This window comes from Agelaius tricolor, unplaced genomic scaffold (assembly GCF_023055355.1).
Source record: "Agelaius tricolor isolate 1412-34295 unplaced genomic scaffold, bAgeTri1.0.p SCAF_17, whole genome shotgun sequence".
In the NCBI taxonomy this organism is placed as follows: Eukaryota; Metazoa; Chordata; class Aves; order Passeriformes; family Icteridae; genus Agelaius; species Agelaius tricolor.
The window spans coordinates 8,910,261-8,929,859 of NW_027269277.1; the positions used below are offsets into that span (position 1 = coordinate 8,910,261).

At 41.9% G+C, this 19,599-nt stretch overlaps 1 protein-coding gene across 1 annotated transcript in view; it reads right to left on the reverse strand.

The window, feature by feature from the left end:
* Positions 1-620: 620 nt before the first annotated feature.
* The window catches only part of KIAA1210 (KIAA1210 ortholog), a 42,990-nt gene continuing 24,011 nt past the window's right edge, over positions 621-19,599 (reverse strand). The window contains exons 6-13 of the mRNA XM_071442931.1: positions 17,600-17,758; positions 16,959-17,024; positions 14,874-15,086; positions 14,264-14,381; positions 11,927-13,504; positions 11,007-11,167; positions 10,438-10,540; positions 621-790 (exon numbers count right to left, since the gene is read on the reverse strand). Coding sequence (XP_071299032.1) covers positions 621-790; positions 10,438-10,540; positions 11,007-11,167; positions 11,927-13,504; positions 14,264-14,381; positions 14,874-15,086; positions 16,959-17,024; positions 17,600-17,758 — 2,568 coding nt within the window. The remainder of the gene's footprint in view (positions 791-10,437; positions 10,541-11,006; positions 11,168-11,926; positions 13,505-14,263; positions 14,382-14,873; positions 15,087-16,958; positions 17,025-17,599; positions 17,759-19,599) is intronic.

Here is a 19,599-nt window from a genome sequence, read left to right on the forward strand (position 1 = left end):
GTACTGTGGGTACAGGCCCATACTGTAAATAAAAACAAATGCAAAAATCTAAGAAAAGTATGAGTTCTGTCAGGGAAATTGTCGGGTTTTTTGCTGCTCAGTCAATACAGAAGAGTGTGCACACACTTCTGAACCTGCCATTATTGAACAGAGCGACAAGGCTGACGAGCAGCTGGTCCGAGCAGAGGAATCGGCTGCTCCGGCAGCTCCGGCTGCGCTGCCCTCGCACGGCAAAAGCCCAGAGAAAGTAACTTTGAGGGCTGGGTCATTATGCAACGGGCTCGGTTACATCAGCGCGGCCGGGGAAACTCTGCGGGAGAGGCAATAAAATAAACGGGGCCGGGCGGGGCGTCTGAGGAGCGCCCGCGGGGAGAGAGCCGCAGGACCGGGGCAGAACGGGGGAGAACGGGGGAGAACGGGGCAGAACGGGACAGAGAGGGGCAGAGAGGGGCTGAGAGGGGCAGAGCGGCGCTGAGGGGGGCAGAACGGGGCAGAGCGGCCCCGGAGAGCCCCGGCTGAGGCTGCCAGCCCCAGAGGGACCGGGCCCGACACCCCCAACCCTGCTCCGCCCCGCTGCTCCCCAGCGTGAGGAACAACTCCTCTCCAGCACCAGCCAGGGCTCAGGCTGATGACCAGGGCACAGAGGGTCGAGCAGGGAAGGGAATCGGCTCTGCCACACCGTGAGTCTCCAGCGAGGGGTCCAGGCATCCCACCGTGCCATCCCAGCTCCCTCTGCTGTTGTCATCAGCTTTCAGAGACACAAGCTGTCCTTCTAAAGGAGTGGCATGCTCTAAAAATCAATTAGAGCAGTGTGTCTGTATACTCTCACTTTTGAGCTGCTGCCTTCAAAGGTGAAATCCATAAGAAAAGGATGGAATAAGACAAAAACCCAACATAAACAAATTTCCTTCACTCAATTCCTGTCAATTCCAGTGACTTTGGTGAAGTTGCTGTATGTAAACTGAGCACACTGGGCCAAACCAGTGGCTTGCAGCCATAAAGCCACCTGTACTGCAGGAAACCCACAGAGCCTGGTTAATCAAACAAGCCATGGAACACACCTGTCTGGGTAAGGACTGGCCACAGCTCTCTCCAGAGAGCCCCCAGACTGAAGCTGCACCAACACTTCTGCTGCTGTGTGGCAGGAGGGAGCTGCTGTGTGAACGCAAAGCCAAACGTGCAGGGCCCCTCTGGGCACAGGTGCAAAAGCACTGCACAAAGCAGCTGCTGCTGATGGGGATTTAAAGGACTCTTGGGGTGACTGAGAATGTGGCTTTAGCAAAGATGCATGTGCTTGGAACTTCTGAGCACTTCAGATCCCATTTTGGGGTGCATTATGAAGGAATAAGTGAAGACCTTCACATCCAGCAAGTCTAAGACAAGCACATATTCTAGAGGCATTAGACTGAGCACAGCCCAGAGCCCCACCAACCTGGTTACCAGGCTTGGATTCCCAGGAGTAAGTGCTAAAACCCAACTTTTCTCCCATCCAAGTACACTTGGACTCAAGATTCCAACATTACACTTTGTCATACCAGCCCATGCCATATCAACCCCTGAGTTATATTGTTTGAATTTGCATGGCATAGTTTGCTATTAAAAAAATAACACATTTTCCTGAAGGCTTTTGTTCCACTTTGCTTAAACATCTCTAAAAAGGGGACTAATCCAATTTGTCCAGGGAAGAGCAGGACTAGAACCACAATCTGCCTTTGGACAAGCCCCACGGGATCAGTCCAAGCCTCAGCCCACACTGAGCCATGATGGAGTACCTTGCAGAATTTGGGCTTTGGTAGCAAGGAATGCTCTGAAATTATTAAATAAATAGCAAATAAGAACTGATATTGATTTTTCTAGCATTTTACATGCAATTATTTTGTGATTATTCTACCACAGTATGAAGTACATCTCACAGCCAAAGCTCTTATTTTATAAACAATGCAAAGTAAGGAGACAGTTATTTTTTAATAGGGATCATAACACTAAGGATGCTTATGTAATAAATTGTTCTGTCAAAGTGGAAGAAAAACCCCCACAAAATGAGGCTCTGTTCTGATTTCTTTTCATGCAACCACAGTTGAGGTCGCTAATCTTTGGGCAGAACTCCCTTTACAAATTGAATGCTGTACTAAAATATATATTTATTCCTCCTCTTTGAAATATGTATGACTCAGGATCCAAACTGAGTCCAAAATGCCTCTTATATTTAAAACACAGCTCTAGTTTAATGTAGATATATCCTAATTTGTACATCTAGCCCTGACAGAAATGTCACTTTATTTACTCCTGTATGAATAAAACATATTTCTACAGCTCACAAAGTGCAGGGAAGTTATTTCACCCCCCGGGCACAGCTGGTAAATTTGCACCTTTGGGGAGCAAAGTCACCCCTGCCCTGTGCTCAGTGAGTGCCACTTTAGCCCCTTGCCCATGTCACCGGTGACGTGGACATTTAGCAGAGCCTGAGTGCCACCCTCGAGGAGCCAAGCAGCAGCAGCATCCCCTCCTGCCTTGCCGGCTCTCAGCACTGCAGGGACACCCTCAGGGGAGGCTGCTGCACGGAATCCCAACTCTATGGAAACACAACACAGCCTCAGGACTCCGACCTTTTCCCATACATTGCTGCAGTTGCTGCAGGGAACTCATTGTGTAACTTGGGGGAAGTTACCTCAGTGCCACAGAAACACATTCCTAAGTAAAGTGGAAAGGCTGTCATTTTAAAGCAGTTAATCCCACTCTTCTGTGTTGGAAAAATACCTGTAAATCAAAACTAATTTGGAGTCAGAATGGTATAACAGAGAAAATGCAAGGAAGTATTAGTTTAACCACATAGATTAGGGTGAACTTTGAACAAGGGTTGCCAGTATTGATAGGTGATCTTGCATTTGTCAGCTTTTCATCCAAATTCCATAAAATAAAATTCCATAAACTGACTACAAAACAGGTTAAGTAAAAATTGGATTGACTACAAAAGAGGTTAAAAATTGGTCCCCCAAATGAAAAGTAAGAATGCTTAGAGAGGGAAGAAATATATCCTGAGGCAGAGAGAAGAAAGGCTGGAATGAGGCTTCCAGGTACCAAACAACCTTTTCCATGTAGGTTATTGTGCCAATCAATCTCTTCCTCTGTCTTTCTATTTGTGCATCATACAAAATTATATAAATTAAATACTCCATACTTCATCCATTTCCATACCTGTTTCTTGTTTAGTACTAACTTGGCTTACAGATCAGTCCAAGACTTGACAGTTAATAATCCTGTTTAGATAATCTGCCTCTAGATTTTTCTTCTTTGAACTGCCTCTAAAAAATAAACAGCTATTAAAATAGCTTCTTTTTAAATCAATCCTAGCACAATGAGAATAAAAATAGCATCTCATATTTTCCATAGTCAATAATCTGCCCCTCAAGTCAGAGGAAGCTGCTAACGTTTGGCTTAGCTCACTCCTGAGAAGTTGCATTTTTAATGCACAGATCATACAGCAATTCCTTTTAAAGTGCTGCTCTGTGTGGACTTGATCAGCAGCTCACAACAGGTTATGATTTGCAGTGCAGTCATGGTGCTCACCTGCTTAATGTGGTTCAAAGCAATGAGCTCTGGTATCCCTTCCATGCAGAGAGAAATGCAGGAAAAATCACTATTTAAAGATTCCTTTCAGTGCCCTTCCTTGGCCTTAGATCAATCCTGCTATGGAAGGGTGATTTCAATTGCAGCTTCCCACTCTCAGCCTTTCATTTCTCCAGCTGAACTTTCACTCCTCATCCAGCCATGCCCCTTCAACTTACCCAGCTGGAAATACCTGAGTAACATTTGTGTTCTGGGCAAATGAATGGGTTTGTGTTCCACAACCAGAATTACAGTTTACTTCATCTGCCTACTTCCATAAAAGACATTAAAAGCTGCTTCCAATCACAAACAGAGGTTTCAGTGAACCTCTGCACCAAGAACTATCCCAGGCTGTAGCCTGTAACAATTATTGATACTTTGGGTGCAATATTTCCTGACAACATGGAGGAGATAGAAATCTATAGCATAGCAAGCAAATCAGGGTCAGAATCTTAAACAGATGCTCAGATTCCCCAAGAGGTTCCACATCATCATTGGTAATATTTTGGTGATGACTGATGTGACAAATTTGTCAAATCTTATAACCAGGATAAATCTCTAAGAAAATTGTAGGTAGGCTATCAAACACTGGAGGAAAAGACAAAGAGAAAGGTTTGCCTCTTTTATTAGGCTGCTAATCACAGCTCTTATTACCTGTACCCTTCAGATCCATCCTCTGCCAGGAACAGTTCTAAAGGGCAGAGCACCCTCACAGATATCAGCCTAGCTAATATCCTTCCTGTATTGATCTGGAAAGCACTTAGGAGAGAGAGCAGGTGGCACACACTCAGGAGCTGCAGCTTTTCTGAACAGAGAGTTTCTACTGTAATACTTCAAAACAAATTACATCTTTTATTTTAGACAAGAGCCCTTAAGGAGACATAACAAAATACATTTGGGGGCCCTCTCTATCCAAACTTCTACATGAGGAAGCTGGTGTTTAGTGCTTTCCCTTCATGGTAAGAGTGCAAACATGCACTGAAATCCCCCTGCGCTGCTCAGGGATGGCACCAGCACCCTCTGCTGTCACACAGAGCCAAGTCGCAGGCACAGGGAATTCAGAGACAGCTTCCTGCTCCTGCACTGCAGATTCCCAGCCACAAAACCTCACAGTGACACTCTGCAACTCTGCACTTCAACACAGCTTATTTTCAAAGACAGTGATTGTGTCTAGAAAAAATCACCCAAAATGAACTTACTATATTCGTTATTTTTACTCACTGAACACCTAAAAACTACACTAGAACAAGAAATCAAAACCATGCTAATAGAGTCACCAACTTCTGCAAATGCAACAATAAATCATTGATCTTTCAACATTTATCTAATATTCCCATTTTCTAACCTCCTGTGATTACATGAGACTCAGTTTTGATGCTTTCCCTACATGCTTTTTGTTCTCTTAGCTGCAGAGACTTGAAAACATTAAATGCAGAAATGCAGAATGCAAGTGAATTTCAAATATACATCACATGATTCTCTAGTGTTTTCCTTCTTTGTTAAAGCACTCCAAAAATCTCCTAGAGCAGCTTTTTTGAACACACACAAACAAGTATTTTCAAGGCTTCCTATGACCATAAGTGCCTGCCCTCAAACCAACCCTGCACTGAAGGAGCAATAACTCCAGAGCAACAGGAGAGCCATCAGCACTCTCATGATGCTTTAAACTTAGATTTAGAAAAGTTCTTTAGTCTGACCAGATGTGTTGATCAGTCTTAAGTCACACAAAATGACCCAAAACAAAATCTATGCAGTTTATCATGTACAGAGTCAATATTGACCAAAGACTTCTTTTTATTTCTTCCTGAATGAACGAGGGCCATCCATCCCTCTTCCCAGAAATGATATCATCATCACTGGCAACAGCATTTAATAGTAAACCAAATTTTATGGGGGGATGGAATAAAAAAGGGGTTCCTTCAAGGATTACAAAAACATATATACATACCAAACATAAAAGACAGGAACAATATTAAGATCAAAAGGAAACACAGGGAAAGAGAGATTATAGAATCCATTGCAGTGCTTTGGGTGAAGAATCACAATCCACATTAACAGAATGAGAAGAGAGTTCCCTAAATATAGAAAGGCCTGTGTTTTACACAGGGTCAGTAAGCTTGTGGTGGGATGACAACTGTACAGAACTCCAGGAATCAAAGCTGAGTAAATTCTTTTACATTACACTCAAAATTTCCAGAGCAATACAAAAGTTTCAGTTCTTTGTAAGGAAAAAATGCTTCCTAAAGCAGAGAGAAAGAAGTTACAAAATAGGCATTAATTACCAAGCCACTCCTTATTTCCTTATCAAGTGGAACTCCTATTCTTTCTGGTGTTAGTCCAGAATAAATAGTATCTATGGATTCTGAGCCTTCCTGGGCAAGTAAGTTTTCACCTTTATTTAAAAAAAATCACAGTCTAGCTCCTAGTTAATACTGTTTTCAAATTGCAAAAACTACATATTAAATTCAGGCCAAAACTGGAAGATTAAAGTCTTGCTTGAGCTGATCTGAAACCAATTTTCTTTGGTTTGCAGTTAATCCTATCAATAGATAATATTTTCCTTTTAAAATTCTGACCAACGTTCCAGCTAAAAACAGTCAATAGCTTTCAAAGTTTGCACTGACTGTAAACAAAAACTCCATAAATGTGCAATTCTGCAAGAACTGGAAGCACCAGTAAGTGCCACTGTCTCTTAAGCCACCAACATCATTTCACAAAGTTTATTTTTCAAATGTCTGCATCCTTCAAAGTCAATAGCAAAACTTTTGTGAGTTAGAGTGACTGCAAGGCCAGGCCCTGAGAGAATAACCCTGCTCCAGCTGCACATTCTCAGACTGATGTTGAGTTAATGGTTAAAGGCTGATGAGACAAGAAGGAAAGCAGATGCCCCTTTTATGACTAACATCACATACAATTGACTAAATATACATCCTTATGAACATGGAGGGTGGCATTTCTTGAAAAGAAGATGCCACTTTCTAAGGAGCAAGTTCTCCCCCTAACACACTCTTTAAGAGAGACAGTTGGCTGAAGAATCTCACCAAAAAATCACTATTTGCCACAATTAAAGAAAGGAAGGATTTTTTTAGTAGAATGTTTAATTTCCCCAGATTTCTAAAGGTACAACTAAAAGCAGACACATGCTACAGTGTGGTGGTTTTCCAGTGCATGGCAGAGAATTGAATGTGCAGCTCTGGGCCATTCCAGGGGGTATCTGTGAGCAAGCACAAGACCAACAGCACTGAGACTTCAAATCACACAAAAGCCAGAACCACTCCAGCTCAGATGTGTTTAGATCTCACAGCTATCACAAAAGAGATCATTAACAATCTGGAGCAGAGTCAGGCTGCCCAGCACAGAGCCCCAGAGAAGGAAGTGTGATGACATCAGTGTCCATGACTCACAGTGCGTCAGTGCCCAGCACTGGGAATATTTTAAAGCATACCTTAATTTCTTAGCTCAAAGCCAAAGCCTACAAAACACTGTACAGTCTTTTTAAAAGAACAAGTTTCTTTAAAAGAAACTTTAAAAACATATTGTGCTAGAGAAATGTTCCAAAAGCCTGAAGCATGTCTTTTCAGAACATCACCATCAGATGTGGAAGCATATAGAAATGAATCAAATTTTCCTAGTGTCTGGTAGTAGGAAATGCTCTGCTTCCTAATACATCAGATTAAGCCCACAATGGCATTTCTTCATTATGTCTTTATATACAAAAGTCTGATCAAAAGTTTTAAGGCTCTTATTTCTCAAAAGAAAAAAAATGGTCACAGTAAAGAAGGGATTAAGTGGAGTTACCACAGCTATTGGCAATGCAAAGGAGGATGGTCCTGTCATTTGCTATTGTACAATCTGGGGCATTTCACTCCATGCTTTGGCTTTCTTCTTGGCCAGGGACAGCCAGGGAGGCTCAGCAGGACTGCAGGGTGTCATTGGCAGGTTAGGGGAGTGCCTTGCTTCCTTTTCAACAGCAGGAACCACAGATGCTTCCTGAGACATCGGTCCAACTTTACCTGCCCATGAGAAGATACACATCACCATCAGAAGTCTAGAGAGTTAAAAAGTCAATTTCTGCCAATAATATTTTCTTCTCTCAAAAGAAACTGTTTTACAGCCCAAAATGCTTGTGACTCACCAATAAGGCAAATGAATTATTAATTGGCTAATGCTGGCATTCTCTGGTCCAGCTACAGCAATGGTGAGGGCCAGCTCTTGCAACAGGAAAATTGATACTAAACAGTGAGTAATGTGCCCATAAAAAAATCATCTCCTCAGTCCAAGCAGCAAGTGTCTAAACCCAGATAAATGAAGGACATTTTTCAAAATTCTTCAAGCATGTGAAGACTATAGCCCCAGCTATTTGTCTAACTCAGATTCTTGGTTAAATTATCTCCTAATTTTTCAAACCCTTGATTTCTAATAAAGTGCACAGCAAGGAGTTCCACAGGCTAATTATGCTCTGTGAGAGCAGGAAAATCTAGGAATAAGACTTCTGAGTATGCAGGAAAACAGAAACAAAATAGCTGCAGGATAAGAATTACCCCAGGCTTGCTGTGGAGTTAAAAGTTTATGTTTTCCAATACTGAGAAGACTTCTTAAAGATTTCTTTTAGTCTTCACTGCCAACACAAATATTGCTTCAGCAATATTATTAAATACCAGGTAGGAATCAAACCACTGCTTTATATACTTCCACTTGTATGCTATGGTGGTAGATTTTGATGATACTAGGGGTCCCTCTTGATGCAGCCTACAGATGCCTGTCATATTCATAAAGGATGAAGGAACACAAGTAATGCTCCTTTGATGGCTTTGAGTTCCTATCTAGAAAAGTCCTGGTCCATTCACCTTGTTTGAAATTTTTCAAAATCAATGTCTAAGCCATGTTAAGTAAAAGAAGCTTGATCTTGCTTGCACTGGAGTCAATGGAAAATATCCATCAGCTCCATTAGTCACACTCCATGAGCAGAGCTAAAGCAGTTCCCCTTTTACACTCAGGAGGTCTCTGGTCTTTTAAAAGTTCTGCTGGTTGAAAATTCTTGCAGGAGGCAAATTATATTTAATACTGGAGGTCCATGAAACAGGCTGCAGCTCTACATACACAAGACACTTTCAGAAGTATCTAAGACGAGGTAGGAATTCAAGTGTTACTGGAATTTTGATTTTGAAAATAATTTCCCCATTTTGGGAGACAACCTTCTTTGTAATAAACACAACAATCCAAATAAATAACTCCTCTGGATATTAACTCTACATCCTTTCCACCACCAGCACTTTCAAAGAAAGTGGTTGGGCTAATGGGAAACAAATCAGAGAATTTGTAATTCTGCTGTAAGCACCACAAAGACTGCAAGTTCTAGTAACCAAGTAGCAGAGAAATTTGTGGAGTTCTGAATTTTGACCAAAGGCTGCTAGGCTTCCAAGGTTAGGATGATGCAATATACAGAAATCCAGTCAGCCTTTCAAAGGAAGACCTCATCTGAGCAAAAATCAGCCTGTTTATGTTCCATCTCTCACTTTGCACCTAAAACCATAAGACAAGCAGAATTCTTTTTAGAATGTGTGGTATTTTAATCACACATACACACTCACAAAATTAGCTGCAACCAACATCAGAGCTTTTGTGTTGGTGCAAACACCTTGAGCCAGTCACCCACTGTGATAAAGGGAGAAAACTAATTTTGTAGAGCCTACAGATTCAGAAATGGTTAACAGCTCTAGCAATAACTACCACAGGTAGAGGTAGTACAGCACAGAGGTACTGCCAAATATCTCTAGCACAACAGCTCTGGGTGCTGCTGGGTTACACAGGGAAAGAAAGGGGCCAGGTGCATGGGGTCTTTCCTGACAGCATCTCTCACTGTGTCAGCTGCAGGAATCTGCAATGGAAAAGCCACAGGTCTGGCACAGGGGTGCATTTCTTACCTACTTAGGCAGTATCTGCAATCAATAGCTCTCAGCTAGCACAATATGCTTTTAGAGCTGAAGGACTGGCTTCTCTGTGTCTGGCTGCATGGTGCTTGTGCTGCTGAGGCTTGGCACCACCCTGGGTAAGCAGGGAGGGAGAAGCTGCAGCCCAGCAGAAGCCTTGGAAGAGCTAATGTGAGTCACCAAGTGAGTCACACTCTTCCCCTGCATCTTTAATATAGAGAAACAGAGCTAAGTGCTCAGGAGAGGGGCCCTGCAGCCTCTGTGTTCACCTGAGGGTGAAACTGACTCTACATAAATTATCCTTGATACACATTTATCAAATTATTCTTGATACATGTTTATCTATCCAGCACATCTGGCCATGGAAACTGCACACTCTCCATATGCAAGCCACGTTCTTCTGCACCTCACTGCTCTTATTGTTAGAAAGTATTTCCTAACATCTAAGCTAAACATTCCCTGGTGCATTTTAAGTTCATGCTGTCCATAAAAAGCAGTCTTGTCCTCTGCAGAAAATTTAGTTGTCTTCTCTAGACTAAACAACTCCACTCCTATCAGCATTTCCTGGCTAACTGGAGATCCAGAAGACCTGACCTTTTTTGCTGCTCTCTTCTGGACACTCTCCAACTTCCACTTCTATTCTTTAGTACTGATCTTGGCCAATAATAAATCACCAGACTGTTTATGTGCCATTTCATGAACTGGCAGTGCAGATAAGAGTTCCTCACTTGCTCTCTGCTGAGCAAACAAGCCATTATGTTGACTTATACAAAAACCATGGTCTGAATAGGCCTTATATAAAGTGTGCTGATTATAAAAATGGTGTCTGTCTTCCCCCATCCCTGCCACCCACACAAGTTGCTGGTGCAAAGCGTAGCCACTACATAAAGAAAAAGAATACCTGCTGCTGCTGCAGACACACCAGTCTTTGTTTGTGTTTTCTTGCCCTGAGAGCTGGAAGGCATCTCCTTCTTCAGAGTGTTCTCACCAGCACAGATCCCTGGCTGCAGAGTGAGGAGAGAAGAAAAGAATGCAAATGACTGCCAGCCATGGGCACTCATAAAGCTCACCCTGGCAGCTCTCAAACCTGCCTGTGGAAATGCAGCAAAAGCCAGGCAAGGATGGCTGGGAGCATCCTGGAGGGGGGAAGGAGAAAGCAGTGAGGAAGATAATGCACCTCAAAGCAGCTACATAAACGTGCTCTGGGCAATAAGAAAGCTCTGAAATGTTCAGGTTTGAGCAGTGCAAAGGAACATGTAGGAAAATCCAGCTGTGAAATGAATCTGTGTGACAGTGCAGTCCCAGGCATTTCCTCCCTTGCATCACTTGTCTGTCTCAGGGTTTTAGAGGCCAGGCCTGCAAAGCTCTCTTTGGGCAGTGCTCACACACACCTCCCATGAAGACAATACTGAACAGTTTGCAGAGGTACCCAGGTGACCTGGGGCAGCATTCACACCCATGCAACCTTACTTGGTACTCTACCTCCCCTTGATCCACTTTGGTCAAAGATTTGACTTCATCTTTACGTTCTTTGGCAAGAGGGTGCTCCTGGAAACCCTTTTGTTTCAGCTTTGCCACAGAGACCCAAGCTGGTTCAGAGGAAGCAGTTTCCAAATATAGAGAGACTTTTTCTACAAAAGAAGCATTTTTGAAGTAAAGAAGGGATTTAGGTCAAGTCAGTCTAAAGTTAGTGCTTCACATTTTAAATCCTTCAGCATCTGTAACACCCTTTTAACATGGTGGAGATAGAATTACCTTCCCTGATGATTTTGTCCTTGGCAATACCTGTTTTTTCTGTTTATTCTCCAGTGTTTGACTTAACTGTGCTTCTGTCTAAGTCTATGGCAGATGTCCTCCTGAGATCACTGTGAACTGGATTTTGCCTTTGAAACAACATCCTTCCATTGCAGATTAAATGAGTACTACAGTAATGATTTTTTCATGTAGGCAGTAAAATACAGGCTTCCTTGTCACTTTTTAAATATTTTAAATTAAATAATTGCTAAAAAAATTAATCTCACCTAATGCAACTCCTAGTTAAGGTTTGAGCAGCTGCAGTCTGAATTTTTAACTAAAACTGCATCAAGTTTTAAAAATCTGTGTTGAAACTCCAACTATATGCACAAATATGTCATACCAGGAATGTTTCAGAGGCATTTAAGCTATTATTCTGTTGTTCTTCTTGCTGGAACACACCCTTCATTAAGATAAGCCAAGAATTCTCTTGACTGGCCAAATCATCAAGCCAATTAAATTACAGTGGTGATGAACTCAAGGCTGAATTTGGTTCTTAGCCAAGAGGATTTTAATTTTTTTTTGTGCACTCTGCCAAGGCTCTTTAGATGACCACTGTTTTCTACAATGTTTGGATACAAACACAGCATAAATACCTGAAGGTTTATAACCATTTTGCTTCTTTGCCACTTCTTCTGATCTGGCCTTGGCAGGATTTTTGTCTTCTAGGAGATCTGTTTTTTTAACAACTGATTTTGTGTTGACAGGAAGGCTTGGAGGAGGCTTCCCAGAGCCCATCAATTTCTGACCCTCCTTGACTGCAGCAGAAGAAGCAGCTGGAGCAGCTGGGGGGATCAGCTTTGGAGGCTCTACACGGCTTTCGTTCTGGTATTTTAGTAAAGATGATGTTCTTCTTAGTCTGACTCCAAATGGGCTCTCAAAGTTTTGTGTTTCATGGTCAGCCCACTCCATAAAAGAATTCAAGTGCAGATCTCTGTCCTTACAATCTCGATCAAGTCTCTCTGGGTTGGTTTTTGCTGATGCCTGCAGAACTGCATCAAAACGTGTGGGCTCTTTTGTCATTCCTTCAAAGAACTCTGGTCTTATGGGGGATGTTGGAGAACTTCTGGAATAGGAATCTTCCTTTGAACTTGAACCCCCTGAGAGAGATCTTTGCCATGCTGGTGCAATGGTAAATCTGACTGGTTTAGCAGAAGCAGTCTTCAGTGGACTTTTTACATTTTCATCTGATGATTGGCTGCCTTCTGCTGTTTTTCTGTGAGAAGCTGCAGTGCTTACCTGGTACTCCTTACTCTCAGCATCAGAAGATATATTACTCTTCAAGCCAGCCAAACTTGAAGAGGCAAGACACCCAATGGAAAGTTTTTCAGAAATGCAAGACGTGCTGGCCTGTTGACTGCCTTGGTTGCCCTTTGAAACAGGAACTATTTCTGCTTTGAAACATGCTTCCAATTTGCTGCAAGGTACCACACAAACTGCTTCTGAGACAGATGCAGCAGTGGCTACTTTTTTTTCTACACTGTCCTTAGATAACTGAAATTCCATAATTTCACAAGTTTCTTTGTCATTTTTTGCTACTGAACTCTTTTCAGACCTCAAATCAGCCACTGTCTTGATGTCAGAACAAGACTCTGCATCAGCTACTGCAGCTTGTGGAGTATGTGAGACAGCCTGGCTGGAATGATTCCCAGCAGTACCAAAGAATTCTTCTTTGCCACTAAACAGTGGATCCCCCTTTTCCTGGGCTTTACTGTTTAGATCCACAGAATGTACTGAGGAACTTGGTGCAACATCTGGCAATGTAGCCATGCCAGATGTTTCCACACCACTGCTGAACAAGTCAGCTGTGGGTATGTCTGGAGACACAGCAGCTTCTCCTTCAAGTTGCTGCAGCTCTGGAAGTGCAGGTACTTCAGCACTGGTACTTTGAGGATGTATTTTTGATTCATTAGCAGTCTCATCTGCAGAGTACATCACTCCTGCACTGTGGTGTCCTTGCAGGTTCACTGGAGAAGGCTCAGGCCTCAGGGGGAGTGTGGCTCCTTTGTAGGGATGACCCACACCAGGAAGGCTCCCATCCTCCTGCAGCAAAGCACAGGGGTCTTCTACCACAGAATTACAGGAGTCAGGGGCAGCATCAGAGGGAGTTTTTACACCTGGTGTCTCCTTAAATCCACCTCCCTTTGCACAGGGTCCCACCTGGGCTGGTAATCCTGCATTAAACAGAGGAAAAGAGTGTGCACTTAAAAGTTACAATTCAGACACCATCTGTATGCATTCCAGATAGTGCAGTCCTTTAACAGGAATGCCCCAGGTCTGGGCACTGCTGACAGATAAAAAAGCTTGTTCAGAGCCTATTTAGAAATGGGCTGTCCAAGTGAGACAAGAGAAAAAAAATAAATTTTAGTTTGAACATACCTAATCTAGGGAGCGACTGAAAGTTGCTGTCTGTTTCAGGTGCACACATTAGTTGCTGTTTAGCTGTTTCCTGTGTATACCCTTAGCTGTAAGACTACTAACCAGATTTCTCTAGACATTTCTGCATGTGTGTGCCTAGAAAAGCCATCTACAATGACTGGGAAAATTCTCTCTGGGTGAGTGGCAAAGGAAGATCCAGTAAACAGAAGCCAATCAAAGTCACCTGACACACATAACATAAAATGCTATGGTTAAGGTTTTTCTGAGTGTCAAGGAACTCAGTTTCACACACTGAGGTCCAGCCAGCTGTGTAGGACATGTGCTTCTGAACATGATGCTTTCAGCTCATGGCGTTTTTTTAGTGGTGCCCTCAAAGTTCACCACTTCAGCATCACTTTGTTGAGTGTACTTGATTTTTTCCATCACAACAATTCAGCAGCCAGGATTGGTTTTATGTTACAGAACCAAAAGATGCCTAGTTTGGAAGGACTAACAATTCAGACAGGTCCTGTCAGTGTTATGCAGAAGAGTTCGAGCACCCAAAGTAGCAATACCTCTGTCTTCATTGCCTTCCCAATCACTTTTATGTTTGTCACTCTCAAGTAGTTCTGTTGAATTTCCCTTCCTTTCTGGAGGTGCAGGAAGACAAGTCTCATTTTCCAGCTGTTCTACCTAAAGAAGTGAAGATGCTTTAATTAAAGAATTATGCACAAAAATTGCAGTTTACACACATGCATTTCTATGAATACTGAAATCATAGAAACAAAAGCTCCCTCATGTAATTTACCAACACTGTGAGTAATGTACTATTCTACTTAAGAACTAGATTTGTAAAAATAGACTTAGGCCTCTATAAAACTACATTCAGTTTTTCAAACACCAGAAGTCTTTTTACAAATGAAGCTTAACCCACAATTTTTGGCTAAATAATGAAAACCAAAAATTGCATTTTTCTTCAGTTTTCATGATACTGAAGTTTTCAGAGTCTTTCTTGGTTGGTTAGTTGGTTGGTTGGTGTAAAAGAGGTGTTTTTCCCTTCTTCCAATGGAAGAGGTAAAGGAATGTGGATAGGAAAGAAGAAAGAAATTAAAACATTTAGCATAATAATTAAAACCTCACACTCATTTCCTTCTGCCCAGTGACTCTTTTGCAGAAAGCACCCACCTGGAGGGGCAGCTGGTGCTTGTTGGTGAAGCCCCTCTGTCTGCGAGGGTTGATGGCAATCCTGTGCCTGGCTGCTGAGGTGTCCAGGCAGCCCAGGGGACTGGCAGGGATGGTGAAATCCACAGGAAGGAAGCTGCTGCCTCCTGACATGGGGGTGCCCTGAGTGGCAGAGGATAAAGGACTGATGGGCCTGGAGGAAGCTCCAGAAGGTATCTGTAAAACACAAACACAATGCTGTTGCCACATTTCTCTTCACAGAGAAAAGCAAGACGCAATTCTTCCCCAGGATTTCTGAGATTCACATTCTCTGAACCTCAAAGTAAGAAAAGACAATTCTGATCTCATTTGCTGTGCCTGTGTTTGTGCCAAAGTAGAACGCAACATGGAGATTGTTCACCCACGGTGATGGTGTTTTGTTTCCTTGGCCTATCAGGGCCAGGTGTGTGTGTGTGTGTTGGGACTGTCACTGACAGCCACAAGATTCTGTGCAGTGTGAGCAGTTGTGTGCAGGGTTGAGTGCTTGGCAGATTCAGTTTTAGATGTATAAAATAATACAGTATAATAAAGTAATTAATTAGCCCTCTGATATCTTTGGAGTCCTCCTCATCATTCTCTCCCCTTTGTCGGAGTCGCCTTTGATTTGCAATACAAGGCTCCGTATCTTTTGCTTTACTTCCCCACATCTCTGGAACATTTCCTTTGTCAGCTCATTCCATTTCAGAAGCTTGAAATGGCTCTAGTTTAGGACATAAATCCTCATTTTAAAATGCATGCCTAAAGTCATCTGTGCAGAGAGATTACTGGCTTCTGTGTGTTCAGCTGAACACACAGTGCATAACACAGAAGGAGAAATCGCTGTCTCTGCCGCAGGGAGAGCCTCAGCCCGTCCCCAGCCCAATCCCATCTGCAAAGCGTTTGCAGTTTGTGCACACACCAGCAGGAGACACTGCTGCCGTTCGTAGAGCTGCCTCTTCTTCCCAGTAACGCGACCCGCCGCACAAATACATTATTTAAAAGCCACAGAAATAGCACGGATGCCTGCTCCTCATTATCTCTAAGAAAGCTGCCATAGCCACTTTTCTCTTTCAATATCAACTTTTAGGAAAATCAAATGCTTTTCAGAATATCAGAACCACCTTCCAGACAGTGCTGTGGATCTCATCCTCACAGCAATGCTGCCCTGGGGAACTGAACAGCAGTAACCCAGGATTGTGCAATCAAAATGAAGGGTTTACAGAAATGTTTGCACTAAAGCCCACTAAACGTGAAGTTTAAGTGGTTTTGCTACTGTTTTGAAATGCAGATCAAACTTTCTGGAACACTTGCAAAATTCCAAAGAAGCTTCATTCATAAAGCTGGGTGACACTCTGCCATTGCTCTGTGCCTGGCATTTGCAGTTTAGTTTTGTTTAAGCTTAGGATGTAACACAGCGTTTCAAACACCTTGCTGATGGAGTTTTAAAGATCATGAAAATATCTCCACATCTCATCTACAAAAACTGTCAAGGTACATCAAAAAAATGACCTCTGCACATTTTTCCAATCTGGTCAAGGACTGTGTTGTTCTGAGAGCAGAACCTGCTGCTTCTCATGGTCATTTACCATCCAAAGAAAATTGCAAATTAAAACCCACCCTTTCCTGTGGAATACCTGCCATCAGGAAAGGCTGGTCCTGCAATCATTTCCCATGATAAGAGAGATGGAGGGCATTGCTCACAAGCCACTGCTGATGGGAAGGTGTGATTGTTTGATATGGGAGCCCTGGCACATGGCAGCAGAATTGAAGTCTTTGCCTGCTCCAATGTTTTGTGTAACTTTATAGATTGATACTGTCACAGAGCTGCCTCTGTGCTGTTGACACAACCCACTTACCAATAGATTTCTGCCTGTCTTTATTTCTTATTGAAAACCCTGAGAAGTACATTTAAAGTATCATTTGCCTCACTCTGGACTCCTAAAGAATTGTTTCCTAGGATACATTGTACCCAGAATAAATTTAAAAAAATAAAATTACTGTACTGGCTCCATACAGACTCCACATATGCCATCTCAAGGAAGTGTATTATCAGGAAAAGGAGCTATTTACCTGTTCATCTTCACTGTCTGTCCCGCCTAAACTCAAAGAGCTATGACGCTGAACAGGGTTGGAGGACTGTGGGATAAAAGGAGGAAGAGGGTAAGTCAAGGGAAGTATCACACTGAATCATCTTGAGTTGGATATCCAGTGCTAATTATGAGAAAACACAAGAGGAAAAATAAAGGAAGGGTCACTGGGTCCCTGCCTTACACAGTGAGTTTAATTTCTCCATTGGCATCAAACATAAAGCAGGGGAGATTTCTCCTGCATTGAGATACACCAGGAAGGCTGAGCACAGGAGGCAGTACATTCTATAAAGTTATTTTGGGCTATTGTTTTAAAATCATCAGATTTACAAATTCTCACAAGTTCACTGAATTCTGAAACCACACATTTGCTAATGATAGAGGTCAGAGTCCTGGTCTACATAAAAGCATGGAAAATTGTACACAGAAAGGGTATTTGTAGGGTCAATTTCTAGGTGTACCTCAGAGTGAAAAGTCCACAATCCATCTAGGCAATTTCTTCTGGTTCTAACTGATCTGTTCTATCATGTTTTATCACAAAATGGTTTTCCCCTTTTCTAGACAGATTTTGTCTTCTTTTATCCGTCTGTATGGATGGTCTCTAAGGTGACATGACAATTATACCTTGTTTGGCGAATCTGTCAGAACTTCGTGAAGGGTTGAAATTTCAGGAGGGCTTCTAGGTAAACCATCATCTTCAGAAACTGCACCTGCATCTTCCAGTTTTTTCCCAGTTATAACAAGAGGAGGTGATCCAAGTTTGACATTCTTCTGCAACTGAAGCTGTGGTTGAAATATAGAATATAAACTTTCAATGGTACAATTTAAAGATGTTCTGGACATTGCAATCCAGATGCTCCTATTAGACATGCAGAATCTTTTAGTTAACACAAAAACTTGAAGTAACAGACCATTTATAGAAAAGAACCATTAATAAAATTTTATCCAGCTACATTCATCAAGGACCCATCATTAAAACTGGTGTTGGTATAAAATTAAAAGTAAAACCAGTTTTATTCAGTAATTTAACAAAAGGAGACAGGAATTTCATCATTCCAGAAAATTTACTACATATTAACTCAATTTAAATTAAAAACTTTCAAATTACAGATTTAATTATTTAGTCACATAAATTTAAGTATTTAGTCACACAAAGTATTGCCATCAGCATTCTAATCCCAGGTTTATGAAGTCACCTTTCCCTCATAAAACTCTTCAAATTTGAAAGCTTGTTACAGCCCTCTGCCACACAAGTAGCTGAGTCACAATTTTTATACAATACCAAATTAATTTCATTTCTGGTCCATCCTAATGAATTCCTTGTTAATTTCCCCCACCATCACATCCTGGTCATGTCTGCAGCAAGAATGGTAACAGCAGCCAGGAGCAACTTTGTTTGTAAAGGAGTGTGGGGATTCTTTTCCAGGATTCACAAAAGAATGCTCTGGCCGGCCCTGACCCTAGAAAAATACAACAAAGTCTGCAAGCTCACAAGCAGCCAGATGTTCCCTCAAACTAAAAATGTTCAGATCTCAGGAAACACCATTACTAAAATTCTTGGCTTAAGTCTGTCAGCTGTGACAAAGCTGGAATAGAAACAAGGTCTGAACACAAACTTTGTCCTTCAACTGAAAACATCTCAACAGAATATTCCCAAGATAAACATGCAGACTTAATTCTTCTGTTTCTTTGCTTATTAAACCACATTGGGTAATTTTAAGCCTAGTTTTGTGTTTTCGTGCAATCTATACAGTCATTTACACCTCTGTAAAATAGACCTAAAAACCTGCAATTCTTATTTAGCAAGGTTCATTTGCAATGTAATTCCTATCGATCTAGCTGCCACACAGGGTAGCACAATGTCTAGAACACCAATCCCCCATTCAAACAGCTTCCTTTTGCAATTTTTGGCAATATATTGCAATACAGTGATATATGTGCAACACAAGGCATAAAACATAAGTGTGCACTTAATGGGAAGGAAAAGACAGAAAGTCAATTTTGCTTTGGTCTCTTTTCACAACTTCCTGTCTTAGATTTATTAAATTTATTACATGCAGACAGCAAAGTGGTGTGGGGGAAACTGAATTTGCATTCTGTCTTCTACTGGTAGAAGTAAATTTACACTGCTAAGAAAGTAACTGCTTTTATTAGTGCTTGGCTTTTATTCTGACAAGAGTCAAGCTCACAGAAAAAGCCTGTCTGTCAGAGCTACCAAAATAGTGCTGGCAGTATTACATTACTGTGCAGCATGATGGATGGGGAGAGGGCACAGTGGACTGCAAACAGCATGAAAAGAGCTTTTTTCCCCCTAACAATGTTCTGTAATATACAAGCATGTTTTCTTCTGCTACTCCTTTAGTTATACAAAAAATAGCTTTGCCTGTTTTGCAGCCTTAGAGAGGAACAAGTCCCTCTGTGCATCTTCTATTACTTAACATGTGACTCAATTGTCTTTTGCAACATGAAGCTCACACTGAGCAAAGGAGGAATTTCAATGACCTTTGGCTCCTTTATCAGCCATTTGTATTCAGTCTCTGGAAAAACCTTAAACTTTTATCTGAGTGTTCCAAGCTGGGCAGTTAGTGAAATGCAATTAATATAACCAACAGTTCATAAGGGAG